The sequence below is a fragment of the Mesoplodon bidens genome (assembly GCF_964165515.1).
Source record: "Mesoplodon bidens genome assembly, chromosome: 5".
Taxonomy (NCBI): Eukaryota; Metazoa; Chordata; class Mammalia; order Artiodactyla; family Ziphiidae; genus Mesoplodon; species Mesoplodon bidens.
In genome coordinates, this window is record NC_138161.1 from 8480022 (window position 1) to 8504597 (window position 24576).

The window sequence follows — 24576 nt, forward strand, 5'->3', positions numbered from 1 at the left end:
CTTCTCTAAACATTTCATTATTCATAATTTAAAAATACATTCAGTTAATCCAATTCCACAGAGCGACTTTGTTCAGTGAAAAAAAAATTTATCCTAAGGAAATAATAGATGATGTGCACAAAAATAGTAAGGGAAGAATGTTTATTTTGGTATTGTTTACAACAGCAAAAAACTGGAAACCTAACTGTCAAATAACTGGGTGTGTGTATGTGTGTGTGTGTGTGTGTGTTAAATCTGCATGTTAAAAACACAAAAGACTGGGAAGGAATATAAATGTATATGAAAAGAACTGGGGTCCTTGATCTATAAATAACTCTTATAAATAAACAGTAAACAGTGAAAAGACTAAGGCTCTGAATGGCAAACGACTTAACCATTCTGGGTCCTAGTTTCCCTACCTATAGCAGAGGTGTTATTACACTAACCCTGTTCCTTTAGGATTGTTATAAAGTTTAAACGAGATACCACAAGTTGACATGCAGAATAGAACCTGGTACATAACATGCACTTTTTAAAAAATATGAGCTTCTGTTTCTATCATCAGTGTCATTATTACATATTGTGTTTAAACTTACTTGTTACAATATACAGAAAAAAGTCATTAGTATAGAGCTTAAATAATTATCATCAATTGAACCTGTGGGACAAGAAAAATAAAACTTGCCCTCATTCCAGAAACCCCCACCACCACTCTGTGGCCCCTCCCAATCAATACCTAAAAAAGTTACTAGTATCTTGACCTCCAAAAACAGATTAGTTTTAACTTCATATAAATGAGTTTGTTTGCTTAATGTCAGGCTTATGAACTGTAGCTTGTTCATTATCATTACTTTATCCACCCAACTTTTGATTGACATGGGATTATTTCCAGTTCAGAGCTATTACGCATACTGCCACTAGGAAGATTCTTAAGTGATTTTCGGTATATACAGAGATGCTGTTCTGTGGGTTTTTCCAGTTTGTTTAATCAATCTATTTTTCCCCTAGTAGTTTATGAAAATTCCCTGTGCTCCATTCCTTCACTGACACTTGGAACCATCAGTATTTCTAATTTCAGCCACTGCAGTAGGTGTGTACTCCACTGTGATTTTAATGTGTATTTTCCTTGTGACTATGAGCATCTTTTTATTTATCAGCCACTTGGGTATCCACTTAGGTGAAATGCCCATTCAGATTGTATTTCAATTTTTCTCTCGAGAGTCTTTTTCTTACAAATATCTAAAGCCTAAAAAAATTAGATTTTTTAACATATTTTGGATATAAGCCCCTTATTGGTTATAGATGGTTTACACTGTCACTCTCTTAATGGTATTTCTTAAATTAACTAATTTATTTTATTTATTTTTTGGCTGTGTTGGGTCTTTGTTGCTGTGCACGGGCTTTCTCTAGTTGCAGCAAGCGGGGGCTACCCTTCATTGCGGTGCGTGGACTTCTCATTGCAGTGGCTCCTCTTGTTGCAGAGCACAGGCTTCAGCAGTTGTGGCTCACAGGCTCAGTAGTTGTGGCTCGTGGGCTTAGTTGCTCTGCAGCATGTGGGATCTTCCCGGATCAGGGCTCAAACCCATGTCCTCTGCATTGGCAGATGGATTCTTAACCACTGCGCCACCAAGCAAGTCCCTTAATGGTATTTTTTGACGAACACAATCTCTTAATGTTACCAACTTTGGGTTTAAAATTAGTACCTTTGGTGTCTGTTTAAGAAATCTTTCCTTTATACCAAAGTCATGAAGAAATTCTATGTTATCTTCCGGAAGTTGGGTTTTACCATTCACATCTAAAGATGAGCAGTGCTCTTGGATCTGATTTCTGTGTGTTTTCGATAGCAATCAAGTTTCATTTCCCCCCAAAATGGACATCCAATTAACCCAGAACCAATTATTAAAAGGAAACTTTCCCCAATGCCCTGTAATGTCAACTTTATCAAAAATCACATACTCATACATACTTGGATCTGTTTTTGGATTCTTTATTCTGTTATGCTGGATAAAGACTTACCTAGATTTCTTACACCTTTGTGTAAGAACCAAACATTGTCTAAATTATAATAGCTTCAGAAGTTGTAATATGTAGTAAAGAATTTTTTTCTTCTACAAGAATGTTTTGGCTATTCTTAGCCCTCTCTGTGTCTATGTTTTAGAATTAGCTCATCAAATTTACCAAGACAAATAAACACATGCTGGGATTTTGGTTGAAACTGCACTGTCTGGAACAGCGCTGTCCAACAGAAAGTTCTGCAATGATGGATTTATCTGCACTGTTTAGTAAGTAGCTACTAGCACAACCGGGCACTTGAACAGTCTTCTTTTTCCCCCTTCCCAATCTTTATTCTTCACTTTGCCTTATTCTACTTGCTGCCACCTTCAGTACAGTGGTGATTAGAGGAGGAGGTACAGGCTCTGCTGTCTTACACCCAATCTCAGAAGGAAAGTTTCTGTATTTTTCCAGTTATTGTGGCTGCTCTAGGTATTTAGCTGATAGCCACTATCAGGTTAACGAAGCTCCCTTCTAGCCCCAGTGTGCTAAAACCTTTTTCTCGTGAACTGATGCTGAATTTTATTAAATGCTTTTTCTGAACTCCACTGAAATGACATGCATTTTCTTATTTACTTGGTTAATGTGGTGAAATACACTGATTGGTTTATGAATGTTAAATCAACTGCGGCATTCCTGGAATACAATTTGGTCATGATTATCCTTTTGTAGTAAATTCACTGGTGACATCATCTGGACGTGCAGCTTTCTTTGTGGGTAGGTTTTCCAATTAAATTTCTTAAATATGACTCTTCAGATTTTACATTTTCTGGTGTGTCTATTTTGGTAGGCTATATGTTTCCAATACTATGTTTACTTCGTCTAAATTTCAAATGCATCGTTATCAACTTCTTCATGATATCCTCTCTTTCAATCAGTGTAGATATAACTGTAGTGACAGCCCCTTCACCCAAGATTGGTTAAAAAGTCCTTCTCTTTTCTTCTTTGTGATCAGTCTAATCAAAGGTTTATTAATTTTATTAAGTATTCCTCTTTTACTTGTATTTTCTATTTCTGTACTTATCTTATTCCACCAGTTAGCCAGTTAGCCATACTTAAAATCTCCCATTTAGGTCATGTACTGCATTACATAAATTGAAAGTTTTTATACCTTCCTGATGAATAAGACCTTTTATCATTATAAACTGCCCCTGTTTGTTTCCAATAATGCTTTTCACCTTGTCTGACATTAGCATGACTACACCAAGCCTACCTCTTAATCTTTGCGTGGTATGTCTTTTGTTCATCCTTTTACTTTCAACCTTTGTTTCCTTATATTTTAGGTTTGTTTCTTGTTAAACAGTATGCAGTTGGGTTTAATTCATGTATGAACACTAATAACCTTTCTATACTTATTCCAACTGTTTTATGTTCCTTTCTTACCTTCTGCTGGATTAAACTTTATATGCCCTCCTTGCACGCAGATTATTTTTTTTAAGTTATCTTATACATTACAATGTGGATTATAGATCCTTGACTCACCAAGATCTAATTACTCCTTTAATTTGTATACTATTGTTGACTTGCATATGTACACACACACACACACCACAAACACACGATCACAAGACAGTGACTAATCATCCAGCATGAGTAGAATCAGACTCAAGAATACATTTTGGGTGACAGATCAATAACTTTTTGATATCCAGACAGCCATGAAAGAAATACAATGAACTGGATAGCTGCTGCTTGATTATTACTGTTACAACTATCCTCCTATAATACTTGTTTCATTTTCTGAATCTAGATCTAGTCAATTACATGCACTAAATTCAACAAGCACTCACTGAGGGGTAACAAAGGCATTGTTTTGTGGGGGTGACAATGCCATCCACGATCTATAACAGTGAGTCTCAAACTTTAACGTGCTTACAAATCGCCTTTGAATCTTGTTAAAACTGCAGACTGACTCAGTAGATCTAGAGTAGGGCTTGAGAGTCTAATAAGCCACCAGATGATGCCAATGCTGCTTTGAATAACATCTAAAAAAATTTAACTGCTCATTTTAAGAAAGCTACCTTCCAACTAATGCAAGTAGCAGAGAGTCCAAAAACAGGCTGTTTTCTGACTACACAATACACCATAAGGCTTCTCCCCCCACATTTTGGGGTTTGTGGGTTGTTTTTTTTTTAAAGACTAAAACACATTCCCGTCCTAAGAGTGGTATGGTGGGTGACAAAGAATCTGATTTTCCTTTAAAATTTGCTGTAGGTAATCTAAATGTGGGTCAACAAGAAGTAACTATGTTTTTCACTTGTGTGATTTTTTTTTTGGCTGCATTGGGTCTTCGCTGCTGAGCGTGGGCTTTCTCTAGTTGCGGCGAGCGGGGGCTACTCTTTGTTGCGGTGAACGGGCTTCTCATTGCGGTGGCTTCTCTTGTTGCGGAGAACGGGCTCTAAGCGCGTGGGCTTCAGTAGTCCAGACACAGAGGTTCAGTAGTTGTGGCGCAGGGGCTTAGATGCTCCGTGGCCTGTAGGATCTTCCAGGACCAGGGCTCGAACCTGTGTCCCCTGCATTGGCAGGCAGATTCTTAACCACTGGGCCACCAGGGAAGTCCCTGTGGGATTTTTTTTAAAGCTATTTACTACACCATCTGTTCATCTGTTTACTATAAAATCTATTATAACTACTTAGTAACATTACCAGCTACTTAGCGAAGTGAAAGAAAGATTAAGCTTCTAGCACTAAGGCCTGGTATATAGGTGGTGTCTGCCACATGCTCACTGTCTCCTTTCTTAGCTCAACTGCTGCGTGTGAAATCCAGAAAGCGACTCAAGTTTAGTTTCCTCCCACAATGCCAGAAAGTATTTAAGGTATTCACTCATTCATTCCTCTCCTATAATAAGACTCCAAGAAGACAAACTAATATGGGAAGTTCTTGTCAGCCTCATTTTATAATTAAGCAAATCACCATGGTTTTTATTCTTTCTGAAGTTTCCATCTTCCTTTTTTTTTTTTTTTTTTTTTTGCGGTACGCAGGCCTCTCGCTGTTGTGGCCTCTCCCGTTGCGGAGCACAGGCTCCGGACGCGCAGGCTCAGCGGCCATGGCTCACGGGCCCAGCCGCTCCACGGCATGTGGGATCTTCCCGGACCGGGGCACGAACCCGTGTCCCCTGTATCGGCAGGCGGACTCTCAACCACTGTGCCACCAGGGAAGCCCCCATCTTCCTTTTTAAATCTAAATGTTAATGAGGAAATAGACTCAGTTCATCCTATAACAGAGATGATGATAAAGAATTAGGCTGAACTATATGAAATTGCTGATATTAGACCTCCTTTGGCCTACAAAACAGCAATTTCATATGGTTTAACCTGTTCTGCCATATTATATATAACCCTTATTCAACTAAATTAAAAATAATATTTTAGCCCAAGAATGTATCATAAATACATGTTGCAATAGCAGATATTTTAATTTAATGATAAACTTATAAAACTTAATTCAGAATTATCTTTTTTTTTAAACATCTTTATTGGAGTATAATTGCTTTACAAGGGTGTGTTAGTTTCTGCTTCAAAATCATTTCTTGGAGTTCAACTCCAATGTAATATTTTAAATTGCTGCCAAATAGTATAAAAGGCAAGTTGGAGAAAAGTATGCATGTAAGGTCCTGTCTTCATTTTTTATATCCTTCTGAACTCTATGGATCTTTTTAACCATAAGCATATCTTCATAAATTTTAAAAGTTCATAAAAATGTTGGTAAATAGTTTATTAAAAAATGAAGCAGACGGCTTCCTTGGTGGTGCAGTGGTTGAGAATCTGCCCGCCAATGCAGGGGACACAGGTTCAAGCCCTGGTCTGGGAAGATCCCACATGCCGCGGAGCAACTGGGCCCGTGAGCCACTACTACTGAGCCTGCGTGTCTGGAGCCTGTGCTCCGCAACAAGAGAGGCCACGACAGTTGAGAGGCCCGCGCACCGTGATGAAGAGTGGCCCCCGCTTGCCACAACTAGAGAAAGCCCTCGCACAGAAACGAAGACCCAACACAGCCATAAATAAATAAATAAATTTTTAAAAATGAAGCAGCTTCCTCACTACGTTCTAAAAAGAAACTTTAACAACTAGAGACCGTAACACTACTAGAGATTAGCACTGATTCTAGAGAGAAACATTCCATGAACAGATCTCAGAGACTGAGAGACGGCAAGACAGAGGCAGAAGTAGACACAGAGGAAACACCAAACAGAAAAGCCTGGGAGAAGACCCGGAGTGAAAGTAACAATCATTTATCTCTGATTTAAGACCCACATGTAGCGCCACTTGTAGCTAACTTGAATTTTTTTTTATTAATATACTGATAGGAGACCATCCTTGTGACAGCTATTAATCCACATTAGATTTTAAAGAGACAGAACAATATTAAAGAACAAAAGTAAATGAAAATAATTCAAGTTAATTAAAACTAAGACATTCAAATGCAGAAACTTTTACGAGGCCAAGTTTCTGAGACAGAATCCCCTAAGAAATGACAGAAAGGCAACCAAGCTTAAGTGGGAAGAAACCTGCAAGGTCCCTAACAACAAGATATACCCATAACAAAAGAGAAGAAAAACGTTAAAGGAGTAGCCAGTTGCACTTTTAATGATGGCTGGCAAGAAAAATACACATTAAGAGGGTAACTGCATGGAAGTCCGCAAGTAAGATATCATTAGTACTAAGAACAGTGCCTGGGACGTGGCCTGCATTCAATAAATATTTGTTCAGTGAAAGAATGAACTGAATTCATCAGGAATATTTAGAACATGAAGAAATGGTTCAAAAAGGGAGGGAGAAAGCTGAAGGGGGTAAGGATGAAAGAAGTATTTTTAATACGGGGGCTCAGGGTTTCCCTGGTGGCACAGTGGTTAAGAATCCGCCTGCCAATGCAGGGGACATGGGTTCGAGCCCTGGTCCGGGAAGATCCCACGTGCCGCAGAGCGGCTAAGCCCGTGCGCCACAACTACTGAACCTGCACTCTAGAGCCCGCGTGCCGCAACTACTGAAGCCCGCACGCCTACAGCCCGTACTCCGCAACGAGAAGCCACCACGACGAGAAGCCCACGCACCGCAACGAAGAGTAGCCCCCGCTTGCTGCAACTAGAGAAAGCCCGCGCGCAGCAACAAAGACCCAACACAGCCAAAAATATATGTAAAATAAATAAATAAATAGATAAAATGGGGGCTCGTGAGCCAGAAATAAAGAACAATCTAATCACAGCACAGGCTACATCTACTGCTGACAGTCAATTTCTCTTACTCACCTTTATATCCCAAGCACATATGACAGTGCCTGCCTCCACAGGTGTTAAATAAATATACATTAAGGTGAAACTATGTTATGATTCTATAAATTATCTAATTTTAAGAACAAATGAATTGATTTCTTCTTACCCTCTAGTTAGTGGCCAATACATATCACCACAGAATGCATGTGTACGTGTACACACACACACACACTTTAACCTAAAAGCCAAAACAGCATATTCAATTGTCTACAAACAGAATGAAATTGCTCATATAAGACCTAAACAAATGCTCGGGTTTATCAATATGAGATGTTAAGTAAATCTGTGCATTAAATTGTTAAGAATAACAATGGGATAGGGATACAAACATTTCTCTTTAAAGTCTGTAATATCAGACTTCCACTTCTGACCATTTTAGAGCACCTGGTACCGAAACACCTCACTCACAACAAACCACTACGAAACCGGTCAAAACAGATGAAATGACTGTTTTCAGACACTGGACAACAGGTCGCACAGAACAACTTCTTTGTGTGCCTAGTGATCACGGAGAAAAGGGAAACAAACTTGGTAAGCCCCACAATCACCTTGGCTTTCTATCTGGAGACAATTTCCAGAGTAGAGTGCAGGGAGGGGGGCCCAAACAGAACACAGTGGTCTTACTGAACTGAGGAGACAGAGATGAGAGTTCAAGGCTACTGAGTTGGCTGGAACCTGTGGGGCAGGCAGTAGAAATAAGGGAGTTATGCAGAGAAGGAGCTCCATTAATCTATAGCTGGGGATGCCCTTGACTGTGTGGCCAAATACTAAGCTGCAAAGAGCAACACGCAGGGAGCTGAAGGCTGAACAACTACTAGAACTTGCCCCGGACTGGGAGACAGTAAGTGTTCTAATCACTTAGGGTGGAGAAACCCCGACAAACACCACAGACATTCAACAGAGACCCCAGAAAATCCACACTTTAGGAGGTAAGCTATACTGGCCCTATAAAAGGCAGCCTTCCACTTGTCGTAACAGAGACTGAAACAAACCTCAAAGGATCAAGATGATCAACAAGTAAACTAACAGCCCACCAGGACAAAAGTCAACACTTCTTAAAAGGAGGGCAACAAAACCCAGATGCTCAACAGCCTAGCATTCTTAACGCCCATATCCAATCAAAAATCACTAGGCACACAAAGAAGCAGGAAAATGAGCTCTGTATTCAAGAAGAAAATACCTATTAACAGACCCAGAAAGGATAGAAATAATGAAATTAGCAGACAAAAATTAGATTAGAAATCTTTTAAAATATAAAGGAAATTATGGACAAAATAAAAGAACAAACAGCAAATCTTAACAGATAAATGGAAAATATAAATAGGAACCAAAAAGAAATTCTAGAAATGAAAAATAATTGAAGTGAAAAATTCACTAAATGGACCTAATAGGAGACTAGACACTGGGGAAGAGAAAAAAAAATCAGCAAATTTAAAAACAAAGAAACAGGCCTTCCCTGGTGGCGCAGTGGTTAAGAATCCGCCTGCCAATGCAGGGGACATGGGTTCGAGCCCTGGTCCAGGAAGATCCCACATGCCACAGAGCAACCAAGCCGGTACACCACAACTACTGAGCCTGCGCTCTAGAGCCCGCGAGCCACAACTACTGAGCTCGCGTGCCACAACTACTGAAGCCCACGTGCCTAGAGTACAAGACACTATAACTTAAGGATGCATGTGGTAAGCCCTCAAGCAACCACTGAGAAAGACTGGATGGATGGACAGATGGACGGATTATCCTCAACTAGATCACAGAAAATCTTACTTAGCCCTAAGTAAGACAGTAAATGGTCCTTTACCCTTTCAGTTACTAAAGGCAAACCAAATTCTTATAGCTGAAGTAAAATGTCAAGCACTTATTTTCAATAATAGCATCTGGAACACAAAAAGGATTAAAATAATCACTCAAGATACAGCTGCCGGACTCTGTAATTATTATACTGTACATAGTATATATAACACGTAATATGGGTAAATTTATATTTCTCCCAATAGTCTAAAATTATAAAATATGTTTAAATAGAAAAAAATAAATAAAACAGATAATACTACCTGGTTATTTTATGGGTTATCAGCAGCTATGAAAAAATTCCAAGTGGAAAAAAAGAAATCCCTTTTTTCTTATACTGTCCATTAAATTAAAATGTTTAATCAGTAATAAGCCCATCTAAATAAAAAATTTCCCCCTTTAGTAGGAAACAGGTGTCAAGCAGCCTTTGAGCCCTCAATTTTTAGGAATGGGGGTAGGGCTGAAACAAAAGACAAGTAAATATACACAATGTCTGGAGAGAAATTTTAGAAGCGAGATTAAACCTTTCAAGAGATCAATTCCAACCACTTGAAGAAAATGAAGATCAGTGATTTTCTACCTTGGCCTGGTAGCTACTTAGTGACTGATGTGGATGAGAAGCCAGTCCACCTCCCAGTGCAATAATGTTACTGAAACGTACACTCCCCCCTGCCCTCCTCCAGCTTTGTTCACTACTGAATCCCTAGGACTTAGAACAGTGCTCAACATGCAGTAGACATGCTGTAAGTAACTGCTGCCTAACCAACTCACTGTGCAGTATAGAAAGAGCACAGACATTCACAAATTTATAAATATGAATCTGCCATTAGGAGAAGATTTAGAAATGCCAACACAAAAGATTATTATGTTACAATAAATTAAACATACAAGCTGCTGACTTTTAGGTATGATTAACTGGTAACTGATTGTAAATGACTTCAACAAAACTTTTCTAAAACTTAAAACTAAAATTTTACTGGAAAAATTACATGCTAAAGAAAGCAACATACTTAACACAGCAACCAAATTAATGGCCACTTGAACAAAATGCTCACAAACATGCTTTTGAGGCAAATTAAGTTTGAAGGAAATACAATTAAAAAAATGGTTTATCTTCACGATGGTAGCTGCATGATCCTTGTTGGCTCATAACTGTTTCCAAGTTATATAGCCTCAAACCCATCCACCCCACCCTACTCCAGTCCTTTGGGGAAACAAAAAGCAAACTTGTTTCCGATAGTTTAATTTTAGATGCTGTTTCACCGGACAGCCCTGCAGAGGGGCAGAAAAAAGATGCCTTTTGAACGAGCAAAATCCAGCTCTCAGCACGAGGGAAGAGCAATGAGACAACAGCTGCTGCAGCAGCCTTTTCCGGCAATATCAGTGTCTCAGTTACAAAAACAGTGTCACCTATAAATATAGGACCTAATTTACATACATTTCTTTCTAGCCACAGTATGAGAATAACATGATTTATTCAACAGGTAACTAATCGGGCTAAAGGAGACCAAGATTCTAAACAAAGGAAACAATCTACTACCACTGTGAGAATAAACGTATTGCCAAGAATCTAGAAGATCTACCCAGGACAGTGCTGGCTGCTCTATCAGGCATCCGGCTTAACACCCAAGAAAATGAGCAAATAACTGGGGTCCTGACTAGAATGCTTGTATAAATGCTCAACGCTTGTTTAACTGAAGGAGTCACATGTTCACTGCAGTCATCTGGCCTCCAGTAAGTTTAACTTTCATAAATAAATAAAGATACCGAAAGTATTACAAAAATGATGTAAGTCATTCAAACTGACAAACTATACTGGTTAAAGTCAAGAAACAATTCTTTCAAGCAAGCTAAGGAACTATCATCATTCAGTTAGACGGTAAGCCAGATCTGAGAGTCTAGCGTGCCTTTTCAACTTGAAGGGACGACAGTGATCATGTAGCTCAAGGCTATCAGACAGCTGTCCCTCATACTAGTACTTGTCAGATGACATATCCTTATTTATGGTTTAGCAAATACAATCACCTGAGACAGGGTTAGCGGTAGTTGACAACACATGAAACAGTTAAAGTCAGCCTAACCAGCAGTAACGTGACATGTGCATTCAATGAACGCCACTTCCTATTTTCAGTCAGAAGATGGGGTTTTCATTCACCTCCTCTCAGGTCAGAGTCATCTGTGGGACAGTTAAGGGAAAGCACTGGAACCATCCAGATGGGATAACTGTAGATCTCAAGCTGCTCATAACCACCTTTGTGAAGCTCTGCTTTCCGTATCTCAGATTCAGATTCCTCTGTAACAGGCAAATTTAGCATATTCATTTACAAAACAGGTAAAATGAGAACTAAACCAAGAAAGTTCAAGCTTGCTACATAGAAATACACTGAACTAGGATTTAAGACTTCCTCTCGCTTGCTGTAACACCCGCATAAATGCAGCATGGTAACAAATAAGTCAGTTTCCTCATACATGAAATGACATGGCTCATCATCTTGTCCAGTCACGTAAACGCAAAGTATTCCTTCCTTTGTAAAATGCCATGGATTTGAAATGTTACACAGATCATTGCCAGAGGAAAGGAAAGGTTGTGCTCAAAAGTCTCTGTTTAGAGCTTAAATGACACATTTTAATAAATGGTGGTTAGATTCTAATTTATTTCCTTTTTAAAAAAACCTACACAAAAACATAGTAAAATACTATTTATCTAAAAAAAACTTTAAATGTTTTATATATACATATATCTACACACACATAAAGTATATACATGTATATACATATACACACACATAATGTATGAATATGTTCATACATATAAAACCTGAATTACCCAAAGATGCTCCCTCCCCCACCCCATTCCAGGATTTTTCTTCAGATCTCTTGACCATGACTTTGCTAGGGCCCATACACACTACAGTTGCCTTCCAGAAACCTGGAAGTACAAAAGGAAGAGAAACCACATATTACAACACATCTAAAAGCTGAAGTGTTATGAAGCTATTAAAAAGCTGAACACTGCCTGCTTAGCTGCCTTCCCCTCCAGGAAGAAGAATCAGAACACAGAGAGAGGCCGCTAGGAATACAACACAGGCGGAAATGTCACCTACCCCAGGCTGCCATCACTTCAGCTATGCCACAACCATGCCACCTTAACAAGTGTCTGGAGATGCTACTAAGTTTCGGGCACATAAAGTGTCTTTGGAAAGAAAGCTGCCCCATACGTTCCCTCATCTTTGCCTCTGCCTTCTCCCAAAGCAGGCACAGCAACAGCAGCTGAGAAAGAAAAAAACACTTTTAAAACTCTCTCCCTCTCTGATCCCAGGCAGAAAAGAGGAGAACCATACACATAACTCCTCTCCTCACTCTTTTTTCGTTCTAGCTAGACAGCTGTTAAACATACAAGATATTTTTAAATCTAGTTAAGTACTTAGTTGGGTACCTATATTGAATTGCAGCATAATACTTAAAATTATCCAATGAGGCAATCATTTGGCTTTGTGATTCCAATTAGAACACTGTATATTTACAGGGATTTTCCATTACAAAATGCCCCAAAGGCAAGATATTTATCTGACCAGAGACACTTTAAAAGTTAAGCACTGAGCAAACTGTTAACTGTTCACAGAGGTTATAAAATGTAATAATATTTTTAAAAGGAACGCTTCATTAAAAGTATATTTATGTAGCAAATAAATACATCATTTTAGAGCTCATCATTAGTTTTCCCTCTTCCATATCGACTGTGCAAAAGTGTTTAAAATTTGCATCTGAGTTCCATGCCAAATGAAAACAGTCTGGAAAATGTTACTGTCCAAAGTGTTATACAATACCCTTAAATATATAAAGCTCTCTAACGATACAATTAAAAACACTAAAATCTGCCCCCACCCCCGAAAAAAGGCAAAAGATGCAATTCCCACAAACCAATAATAAGCATATGGGGAAACTTTCAAACTCACTAGAAGTCAAAAAGTAAGTCGACAGGTAAATAACAATGAGATTTCATTATTTACCTCTGAAACAAGCACATTTTTCCAAACCAAAGAGAATACCCTCAGTAGTAACAGTAAGAATAGAGCAGGTTTGTATGACCCTTTACCAGAATGCTCTGTCAATAGTTTTTCACAACTAAAGAAAAAGTAATAAAAGTAAAAAATAGTAACAACATTCATTAAACTCTTCTTCCATGCCAACTTTTGTTCCAGTATGCCTCATATCCACGAAAGCTCCAAGAATTAGGTGGCATCATTACAGCATCTGCTACACTTTACATAGAAAGAAACTGAAGTCCAGCAGCTGCACAGGGGCCCTAAATGTGGTGGCCCCGCGCTCATGGCTGGTCAGTGGTAACACAACCCAGGCTCTGCAGAGTCCACTCTCCTCACCAGGGGACGCCTCAAAGATAGAAAGAGTGGGGAAGTGCTCAAGAGACACGAGAAACACCTCCTACAAGACGAGACTGCTAGGTCCTCCCTTGCAAAGGAGTGAAGGTAAACTGAACGAGCGGGGAAAAGAGGAAGAGCACCCTGCTTGAGAATGTCCCTTCCCAGGTACAACCTGCTTGAATTCAAGTGAAAATAAATGCACCACGGATGCATCCAAATGGATGGCTGTGGCCAGAAGAGAGGGGAATTTTTAAAGGAATCTAGGAAAAACAGATAAACTTCACACATCAAGCTCTACAAAAGTACCTTCCTAAAAAAGCCAGTTCTCAGTCTCCATGAATCTTGTGAAGAGCTCACGAAAACGTCCTGTGGAAAAAGACAAGACCTGGAAGTGGGCCACAGTCCAGACCGACCCTCACCTGCAGCCTCAGCCTGTGCAGCCCCCCCTCAGGCTCCAGGCCCCAGCTCTCCCAGGCACACCCTCCGCTCCCTCCTTACTCCGCTACTTTGCCTGACCAACTCCCACTTCTCTTCCAGACAGCGGTTCAAATGTCACTTCAAGTTTGGCTGGAGAACACAGACAGAGGAGTAGGTTACAGATAGAAAGGCAGGCTGGACCAAAGAGTCCTTCTGCCAGGAAAAGAGATTTGGATTTTGTAAAATAGGTAAGAGGGTGCCAGAGAAAGGGTGCCAGGAGTGACACCACTCCAGCTGTGTTTTCAACTATAGAAACACACACTCTGGAGTGTCTGGATTCAATTTTGCCACTTACTACCTAGCTACTGAGTGACTGGATAATTCAATCTCTGCCTCCCTTTCCATCCGCAGAATGGGTTAATAACAGTGCTTGAACCTCAAGACTATTATGAAAGTCAAAGACAATGTTTTAAACCAGGGGTCCCTAACCGCCAGGCCACGGACCATTATCGGTCCGCAGCCTGTTAGGAACCGGGCCGCAGGGCAGGGGGTGAGCGGCGGGCCGGCGAGCAAGGCTTCATCTGCCGCTCCCCATCGCTGCATTACCACCTGAACCATGTCCCACCCACCCCACCGCCGTCCGTGGAAAAATTGTCTTCCACGAAATTGGTCCCTAGTGCCAAAAAGGTTGAGGACCGCTGTTTTAAACAATACCTGGCACGTGATAAGTGCTCAACAGATGTTCTATTATTTAAGCTTATCATAATTGATGTGTAATATGGATTGAAACAGAGAGAAACCTCAAGCAGAAATCAATTAGGGGCTTATTTCAACAGTCCGAGCAAAGGACTGTGAGAGCCTTTAGGAGATTAACGTTGAAAAAAAAAAGGAAGATGTATGAAGAGACACCACAGGATAGAAATGACAGGACTTAAAAACTTGTTTAAAGATGGAAGATGAGAGACAAGCTGGTTTCAAAAATGGCTCAGTGGTTTTGAGCCTAGGCGACTTAGGAAACGGTGGTGACAATGAGAAAGTCTGAAAAGGGCACTAGGTTGAATGAACACATGTTCTTAAATGTAATGACTTGGTCAAAGACTGCTTCCTAGTACATCTCAGCAGTTTTCATGCTATCAAGCACGTGACAGTTAAAACTTTATTGAGAGGGCTTCCCTGGTGGCGCAGTGGTTGAGAGTCCGCCTGCCGATGCAGGGGACGCGGGTTCGTGCCCCTATCCCGGAAGATCCCACATGCCGCGGAGCGGCTGGGCCCGCGAGCCATGGCCGCGGAGCCTGTGTTTCCGGAGCCTGTGCTCCGCAACGGGAGAGGCCACAGCAGTGAGAGGCCCGCGTACAGCAAAAAAAAAAAAAAAAACTTTATTGAGAATAGAAAGGAGAAAAGTGTACGAAAACAATAAAAGGAGAAGGAAAAGAGTGTGGCAGAGAAAAACAAAAATTGGCCTGGGAAGGAGAAGCCCACAGTTCTGGTCCAAATTCAGAGGTTAACTACGTGACACTGGGAAAAACATGCCACCTGTACCAACAGCCCCACCCCGTCACATACCCTACTGCATCACATACAGAGGAAGTATCACCATCTATTTGGGGCTTCTTCAAAATATACACATCACTCTCCTTTCTTCCCCATCTCTGAAGCATTTTCCTAGAAAGCCTCTGTTTTTGAAAGGTGTTAACTTAACCTGCTCTGGACGCTTGGGCAGAAAAAAGGTTGAACACCCATGAATAACCATCTCTCCAGTCACTTCCAGCCTTGACATTATCACATTTGCCTGAGCATACCTCAGTCAGGAATATACGACTGTCCCCAAAGCAAGAAGAGCTCACATTTCCCAATCAGACCATGACTACAGGCGTGCCTTGTTCTACTGCGCTTCACTCTACTGAACTTCGCAAATATTGTGATTTTTACAAATTGAAGGTTTGTGGCAACCCCGAGTCAAGCAAGTCTATTGGCGCCATTTTTCCAACAGCATTTGCTCACTTCATGTCTCTGTGTCACGTTTTGGTAATTCTTGCAATATTCTGAACTTTTTCATTATTACTACGTTTGTTATGGTGATATGTGATCAGTGATCTCTGGTGTTGCTATTGTAATTGGGGTTTTTTCGGAATTTTTTAAATCAAGGTATGTACTTTTTTAAAAGACATAATGCTGTTATTGAACACTTACCAGACGACAGTATAGTATAAACATAACTTTTATATGCACTGAGAAACCAAAAACGTCACGTGATTCCCTTTATTGTGGTGGCCTGGAATCGAACCCTCAGTATCTCTGAGGTGTGCCTGTGCGTATCTATCTACACATATGGGAGGTGTCCATCACAATATAGTCAAAAGCCTGCCTCCAGTCTTCAATACCAGCTTCTCGTCCTCATTAGATTTCCTTTACAGTCACCTAGGTTTCCCAGAGCACATAATCTTAACTTCTAAACTGTTTTAAAGGCACCATTGTTTGAATGACCGTACAACAGTATAACTGGATATATTATCCCAAGTAACAGTAAGATTAAAAACTGTTTAAATTAGAAGAGTTGATGTTTCCCATTAATTCTACGGGTATATTCAAGATTTCTACTTATTACAATACTTTAAAAAATGGTCTTTGAAAGTTTTATTTGCAACATCAACACCTGAAAACATGAGATCATGACCTTAAAAATCTGTGTTAAATTTCTCTGCCTCACTTTGAACAGATTCGTTACATCAAACGATCTCCATAAGCATCCCAAACGACTACTGAAAGCAGTTCCCCCATGCTCACATGTCACCCTCAAACAGACCTCTATTATTCAAATAAAGTAATGAACAGTAACAGTATACCCCATAACAGAAGAGACAATATAAAAGACTGTTTAAGAACTCAAATATGCAAGGACTGAGGAATAATTTGGGGGAAATAACCTTATTTTAAATTCAGACATGTACAATGCAGATAATTTTAATCCCAAATATAATCACAATGCTAAAAACTAGATTTGATTAAGTTAATTTTAACGCAGAAAATACTTCTTTTTCTAGTCGAATGACGTCAAAGAAAGAATGTTGATACACGTCAATAACACTTCTTCCCACTTCCCACCTAAAAAGATGTTTTTCTTTTCCTTTCTTTTTTTAATTAAAAAAAATTTTTAATTGAGGTATAATTGACATACAGCATTATATTAGTTTCAGGCGTACAACATAATGATTCAATTTTTTTAAGTCATTAGGGAAACCACTTTTAAGGTTTTTTAAATAACTCTCAACTATCTAATATCTAAAATGAGGGGAAGAAATAGTTACAACACAACTCCAATTAGAAATTTATGCTAAACAAACTGGATTTGGGTTTCTTAAAATATAATTGAAGAACATACCTCTTCAAAGGAGGTAAGATAGCAGAACATCTCTCATCCTTCCTACCTGGGCTACTAGACCCCACTTCCAGCCACCTCCTCAGGGGCCTTCCTCCAGGGAACTTCCTCCCTCAAACTGCCCCTCTATTACCATCTACCTCTCCCTTTCAGTTCTGTCAAACATATAAATATGCTCTATTTCCTTACTGTTAAAACCAAATCCTTCCTGGATTCTACATGCCCCCTTAACAACCAATCTATCTTCTAATTCATTCATTCAACAAATATTTACTGAGCCCCTACTATGCTCTAGACCTAAGCTGTCCAATATGGCAGCCACTAATCACAGGTAGGGCTACTCAGTGCTTGAAATGCATCTGGTTGAAACTGAGATGGGCTGTAAATGTACAACAAATGTAAAACATACAAGATTTCAAGGACTTAGTACAAAATAACCGAATGTAAACTCTCTCAATAATTTTTAAGTTTAAAATAATATTTTTCGGATATATTGGGTAAAATAAAATATATTACCAAAATTAATATTGATTCTTTTTTCTATTTTTTAAACTGTGACTCCTAGAAACTTAAATTACATAGGTGGCTTACATTATATTCTATTGGACAGTGCTGTTCTAGATAAAGTTCTCAGCATTAAGGCCAAAAATGTGAAGATGAAGGGCAAAGTCTCTGTCTTCCTGGAGTTTGTATTTTATTGCTGGTGGGGGGAGGGCAGGATCCCTGAGACAATAAGTGAACTTGATAATATCAGAAAAAAATGTCCGATTAGTGTTCTGAAGAAAACAAGACAAGGAAAAGAGAAACTGGGTGTGGAGGGGACCTGTGTCTTCTCTTCACTTCCCATCCCTCACAACAGAGAAAAGGCAGCCAGGTTTCCCCTCTAGTACAAACTCAAACAGACTGGCAGTGGCCGTCTGGAGCGCATACTGTTACAGATTCCAAGGCTAACTTGAACCTCGGTTTAGAAAGTACGGCATGCTGTGTCTGCCCAGGCTGGAGCAGAGAGGAATGCCAAGGGCAACCCACTTCTATAAACTGCATCCCCCCCATCCATCCACTCAAGCTAGAGACCGAAGAGCCTTATTCACTGTCTCATTTCCCCTCCCTGTGCACGCGCATGCACACGCGCGCACACACACACACACTCACACAATCCAACTACATTCTCTGACTTTGGCCTCAGGAATGTCTCACAAACCCATCTGCTTAGTTCTATACTCTTTGTCAGGATCTCAATTCAGAAGAAAGTGTTGAGGAGGATTCTACAGTACCCGCGCCTTCTCCCCGCCGCTGTCAAAGTTTGCTTCCTTAAAAAAGTTTCAAGATCCCCAACACCTTGAGACATTCAGAGCTTCCAGGTTGAAGTGTTTACAGCTCTCACCTCATTGCCCACCATTCCCTCCATCCTGTCCCCCCATCACACATCCTTTCTCTCAGGTGCACTGACAGTGTCTGAGCAGAAGTTTTCCCTCTATCTAGAATACTCTCTCTTCTTTTTTCTGCTCCTAGAAATCTTGAACTCAAACTTCAAAACCCAGATGTAATGTCATCTTCTCTTAGAGACCTTCCCAGAATCTTACAGTGAGCTGCTCCCTGCTCCATTTCTTTTCCTACTATTCTGCTGTTAGCACAGCAAGCGTGTTCTGTGCGGGAGTGATCAGCATGCCCTCACAGTTAGCACCCTTGAGGGAAGGACTGGTCTTATTTGTTCACATATTCTCAAAAATACAACAATGCAAAGGCTTAAAGCAGACACTTTAATAAATGAATGAGTGAATGAAGCAAAGAGAGATACAGGAATCCCCTGCCCACAACCCTCTAATCTGGATAAGGGACTCCTCATGAGCTGCCATCCCACCCTAACTGCATTAGAATGATTTCTGTGCTCATCCACCGAACTAAGAAAGGCCAGGATGTCTCTCTCACTCACCTCTTTTAAGCCAGCACATAAAGGCACCCAATAAATACTTTATTCAGTGAGTGAGGGGATGAACAAATATTATCAGGCAACAAGTTCCCAACCTCAATTTATAGAGGGGGCACCTGCAACCCAGAGAGTTTTAACGACTTGTCTAAAAAGGTCAGTGGCAAAATCAAGCCTGGAACAGTCTCCTATGTTACACCAAAATATGGCACATTTTCTCCTGATGAAAAGGTGCTAAAGTAGGCGTTTGTCACTTTTTGGTCACTTGGTCTCTGGACACCCATCACGGTTTGTGGAAATCACAGAAGACAAAAAAGCCACGCCTCCTAATATAAAAGCCGAACAGTAACAAAACTTCGCTCTTCCTCACTCCTTGGTAACTAGGGCTTTGCTAGCAACCCAAGTTTGAACAGCCAGAGCGAGCATCTTGAGGAGTCACTACACTCACTGTGGGGACGGGACAGACAAAGCTCACGCGGCGACTGACTGCGAGGTGCCAGGAGTGGCATCCTAGCCGGACCAGGCCTGTGGCCTGACCTGGCTGTGTCCTCTGCTGCCGGCCACTTTGGTTCCTACTTATTTTTCCAGCACAGTCTCCAGCTTTCCAATCAATTCTGCGAGCTAACTTATAGCCTTCCATTAAATTCATTTTCTTCCCAAATTAGGAAGGGATGAGTTTTTCTGCATCCAAGAACCCTGTCACACATAAAGGAACAATGAAGGACAATCACCCAAAATGGTGGGGGGGGGGAACGTGGGGGAAGTAATTTAGCAGAATCATGGGGGGATGAGAAAAGGAACAATGAAAGAAAAAATTACATAGACTAAATCAAGGTCTTGCTGGTCATATTTATGGTGGCTGCATTTGCCACGTGGACAAGACTACTAATCGGTAACTAAAGGCACTTTTTTTTTTCCTTTACTGAGGCAACCAGTCATTTCCCAGCTTCTCTTGCAGCAAGCATGGCCCTGTGACTAACCTCTGACCAATGGAATGTCAACAGAAGTGATGTGTGGTACTACCAGGTCTGACCCATAAAAATCTCCCATGTAAACCTCCATGCTCTTTCCCAATCCACAGTGACTGAATGCCAAAGCCCAGGGTGACCTTTAGACACCACATGTAAGATAGGAAAATGTCCACAGTTTGGTCCCTGAATAACTGTACAGAGCACAACAGTTATCCCCTGATTCAACAGTCAGTGGGCTACTACATGAACAAGAAATAAACTTCTAATTTAAAATCACTGAGGGCTTCCCTGGTGGCGCAGTGGTTAAGAATCCGCCTGCCAATGCAGGGAACACGGGTTTGAGCCCTGGTCTGGGTAGATCCCACATGCCGCGGAGCAAATAAGCCTGCACACCACAACTACTGAGCCTGCACTCTAGAGCCCAAGAGCCACAGCTACTGAGTCCACGTGTCACAACTACTGAAGTCCACGCAACTACAGCCCGTGCTCCAGAACAAGAGAAGCCACCGCAATGAGAAGCCCACGCACCGCAACAAAGAGTAGTCCCCGCTCGCCACTACAGAAAGCCCGTGCGCAGCAACGAAGACCCAATGCGGCCTGAAATAAATAAAAATAAATAAGTTTTTAAAAAATTATTAAAAAAAGTAAAATCACTGAAATGTTGGGTATGTTTGTTATACCAGTTAGCCTACCATAATGAATACAGAAAGTAATATCTACCAAGAAAGGTTAGTAAATACTTAAAAGAAACGTTATTTCCCAGTTTGAAAACAGTGATCAGATGTCTGCCACCTCCCATTAGTAAGGATCTGGGCTAATACAAAGCTACCATCCAAAAGTTAAGAAATGTGTTTTTGGTTTTGAGAAGGTAGACTTTTTCTTGATGAATAAGTACAAAAGCAGAGGGTGGGAGGGAGTGAATTAATGTGAATCTTCAAATCAAAAGAAAAAATCCCTGTCTTCTATGTATTTCCCTCCTTTGTTCAATATTTGAATTCAAAGAAACTCAGTATACAGATTTTTTCCCAGGATAAGCCATGAACCATGTATACTAGAAGCATGTAAAACCTTTTACCATTTTCCAATAAATTTTCATTATGAAAACAAAGTTGTATTATACAAAGTGCTACCTACTCAATAGCTCGTGTGGGGGACATCCCAACCTCTAAAGATCTGGAGCCATTTAGGTCTGAAATGGGGACCAGACATCAATACTTTTCAAAGACTTCCCAGGTGATCAGATTATGGGGCCCCTCTACTAGAACGAGAATCTTGATTAAAATTTGTGAGATTTAGAACAGTGATGATATAGTACAAAGTACTTTAATATTTGGCATGAAAGCATAATTTTAAAAATCTACAATGTCAACTCATCAACTGATGGGGAGGCTTCTATTAAAATCCTGTCTAATTCTTTGCATTTTGAGGTGCCAAGTCAACTAAGGGGTCACCATGTAAAAGAAGATAATCAGAAAATCAATTTTTTTTAAAACTCTTGGGTAGAAGGGAATATTTAGACAGAGGTTAAAATCCATGTCTTAACAGCCATTAAGGGACTTCCCTGGTGGTCCAGTGGTTAAGGCTTCACCTTCCAATGCAGGGGGTGTGGGTTTGATCCCTGGTCCGGGAGGTAAGACCCCACATCCCTCACGGCCAGAAAACCAAAACATAAAACAGAAGCAGTATTGTAATAAATTCATAAAGACTTTAAAAATGGTCCACATCAAAATAGATCTTAAAAAAAAAAAAAAACAGCCCTTAATAACGAATATTTCTGAAGAATGGGACTCTAGGGTAACAGGAGTAACTCCCATCATCTAATTTATATATACTTTTATTACATCATTTTTACTTATTCATTAATTAATTAATTTATTTTTGGCCGCATTGGGTCTTCGTTGCTGTGTGCAGGCTTTCTCTAGCTGCAGCAACCGGGGGCTACTCTTCATTGCGGTGAGCGGGCTTCTCATTGCGGTGGCTTCTCTTGTCATGGAGCATGGGCTCTAGGCACACGGGCTTCAGTAGTTGCAGCACGCGAGCTCAGTAGTTGTGACTCGCGGGCTCTAGAGTGCAGGCTCAGTAGTTGTGGCACACGGGCTTAGTTGCTCGGCGGCATGTGGGATCTTCCCGGACCAGGGCTCGAACCCGCGTCCCCTTCACTGGCAGGCGGATTCTTAACCCCTGCGCCACCAGGGAAGTCCTTATTACATCATTTTAATACACATTTTTTAAATCACCACATACAATTCACACTTACTAGAAAACACCAACAATAAATGCTCTTCTGCAAGCATAATAGGTGCCCTACTTCAAGACAAATTGTTCAGTCACCTCCACCTTTGGAGCTACCACAGTGATCCCACACATAGAGAATGGAAACTACCCTCTCCGCCCCAAAGTTCCAACCACCTATCATCTCTGTTGGCTTCCCAAATCAAGCTTTATTTTCTAGCTCTGAAGCTGAACCAGTACCTTCGAGCACAATGGCTGGCAAGATCTTGAGCAAGCAGTGAGCCAACTTTTTCTTAAAGCCAGAGTGTGAATATTTTAGGCTTTATCAAGCACACAATCTCTGCTGCAATTAATCAACTCTGCCCTCACAGCACAAAAGCAGCCACAGACAATACAGAAACCCATGAGTGTGGCTGTGTATTTATAAGAAAGAGGCAATAGGCTGGATTGGGGGTCTTGTGACTTCAGAGGCAGCAATGTTAGTGTGAGGCACCCTAAAATTATACACACACACATGCTTATATATCTGTATGCTATGTATCTACATGTATAATATAAAATATTGTGTATTTATGTCTTTATTTATATAGGACATGTGTTTGTGTCATTATCTGTTTTACCCCAACTATAACACAAGGCCCTGAAGGACAGAACTGCTGCTGCTTCATTCACTGACGTATCTTCAGTGAATGGGCACACAATGGCACTCAAAGAACATCACTGCCTGGCTCAACCAACTCACCTCATGAGACGCAAACACAGATTAACAGGAAGGAAGGGGATACAAAAGAACCCGTTTCTCCTACTAGGAGAGTAGAGAAATGGTAAGTGCCCTCTGGTCCCCTCCCAAGCTGTCACTGTCACCAACAAGGAGGACAAGTGCTAACAAAGAGGGACAGTCATAAGACTAGTACCAACCAGAGGCGCCGTGACTTGTATCAAGACCTCCGTGCAGCAGAGGTGTCAAGGGGGCACCGAGGGACAACTCCCTTTGCCCATCCTGGGCACGGAGCTTCAACAGTGAGACGGAGGAGAGCCAGCCGGGCCTTCCTAGTTGTGACGTCTACAGTGCCTGTGCCATAGGACAGGCACTGAGCAAACACTGCGCTAAGAAGAGTAAGCGGGTTCTAGCCTCAGCTCCACTGTCTCTCAGTGTGACCCTGGCCGCCTTCAAGGCTCGGCTGCCTTCCTTCAAGGGGGGATGATGAGTCATTCCAACGCCTGTGAGAGGGTCATGTGAGCTAACACATATGAACACATACTTTGTAAACTCTAAAACACCACCCAGATTCAAAGATGAAGGATTTGAAAGCTGCCTTCATGCTATGAATTCTCAAACTCCAGGATACTAATATTTTTAATAGTTAGAAAATAGTACCAATTTTCCTATTAACTACTCTATTGAAAAGAAAACTAATGTCAATTAAAATGTTTTTTAAAAGTCCCCCATGGACCTGAATAGGCTATTTTCATTTCGAATTTTTGAAAAACGCAACCTGTCTGCTTTGTTTCCTGAGTTGCACCCGCTACAGTGAGTATTTAATAGTATTTAATAGTAATGCACTTAGTTCAACTTTAGTTCAACTTTAGTTCAACTTAGTTCAATAACTTTAGAGAAAAAGTTATTATGCTTACGTTTTCAGAGATATTACAATACTTAGTAGATGGTTAAAATAAGTGCAGTATAATCCATTTTACGCAAAATGAGTGAATTGAGAGGCCTAGTGCTCAGGAAAACTTTTTCAAACTTTCAGGTATAAAATGTTCTTCCACATTAACTATCAAGAAATATCGATGGTATGTACGGGCAAGATGATGCAAGATGTTATGCAGGACTGTGGTTGGAACTATCAACTAGACTATCCCACAGGTACATGTTCATTTGAAACAAGTCAATGACACTGAAGTAAAGCACTCCCTTGGAGAGACCATCCCTGGCCTTTCTAGCAAAAACTGTACCTCCCCCAACCATCTACTTGTTTAGATGTTTACTGTGTATCTCTAGCCATTAGAACATAAGCTCCATGACAACAAGGACTCTGTCTTATCCACTAGTATATATTCAACACCAAGAGGAAATGCTTGGCACAATAAATGCTCAAAAACGTATGTTGCTTATCTCACTGTTTTCTTAAACTACCTGACATCCAGCAGAATATCCCTTACCTACTAACTGATCATA

At 40.6% G+C, this 24576-nt stretch overlaps 1 protein-coding gene across 8 annotated transcripts in view; it reads right to left on the minus strand.

Annotated features, from left to right (window-relative positions):
- DYRK1A (dual specificity tyrosine phosphorylation regulated kinase 1A) overlaps positions 1-24576 on the minus strand; it is a 146623-nt gene that overhangs the window by 42552 nt on the left and 79495 nt on the right. The window contains exon 1 of one of the 8 annotated variants that reach the window (XM_081234250.1): positions 12194-12371. The exons of 5 other annotated variants lie outside the window; for them this stretch is intronic. In XM_081234250.1, the coding sequence (XP_081090376.1) occupies positions 12194-12317 (124 nt within the window). In that variant the 5' untranslated portion in view covers positions 12318-12371. Of the gene's footprint in view, positions 1-11244; positions 11342-12193; positions 12372-24576 lie in introns of those variants that run through there. 2 more of the 8 variants (XM_081234251.1, XM_081234252.1) reach the window with 2 other exon arrangements.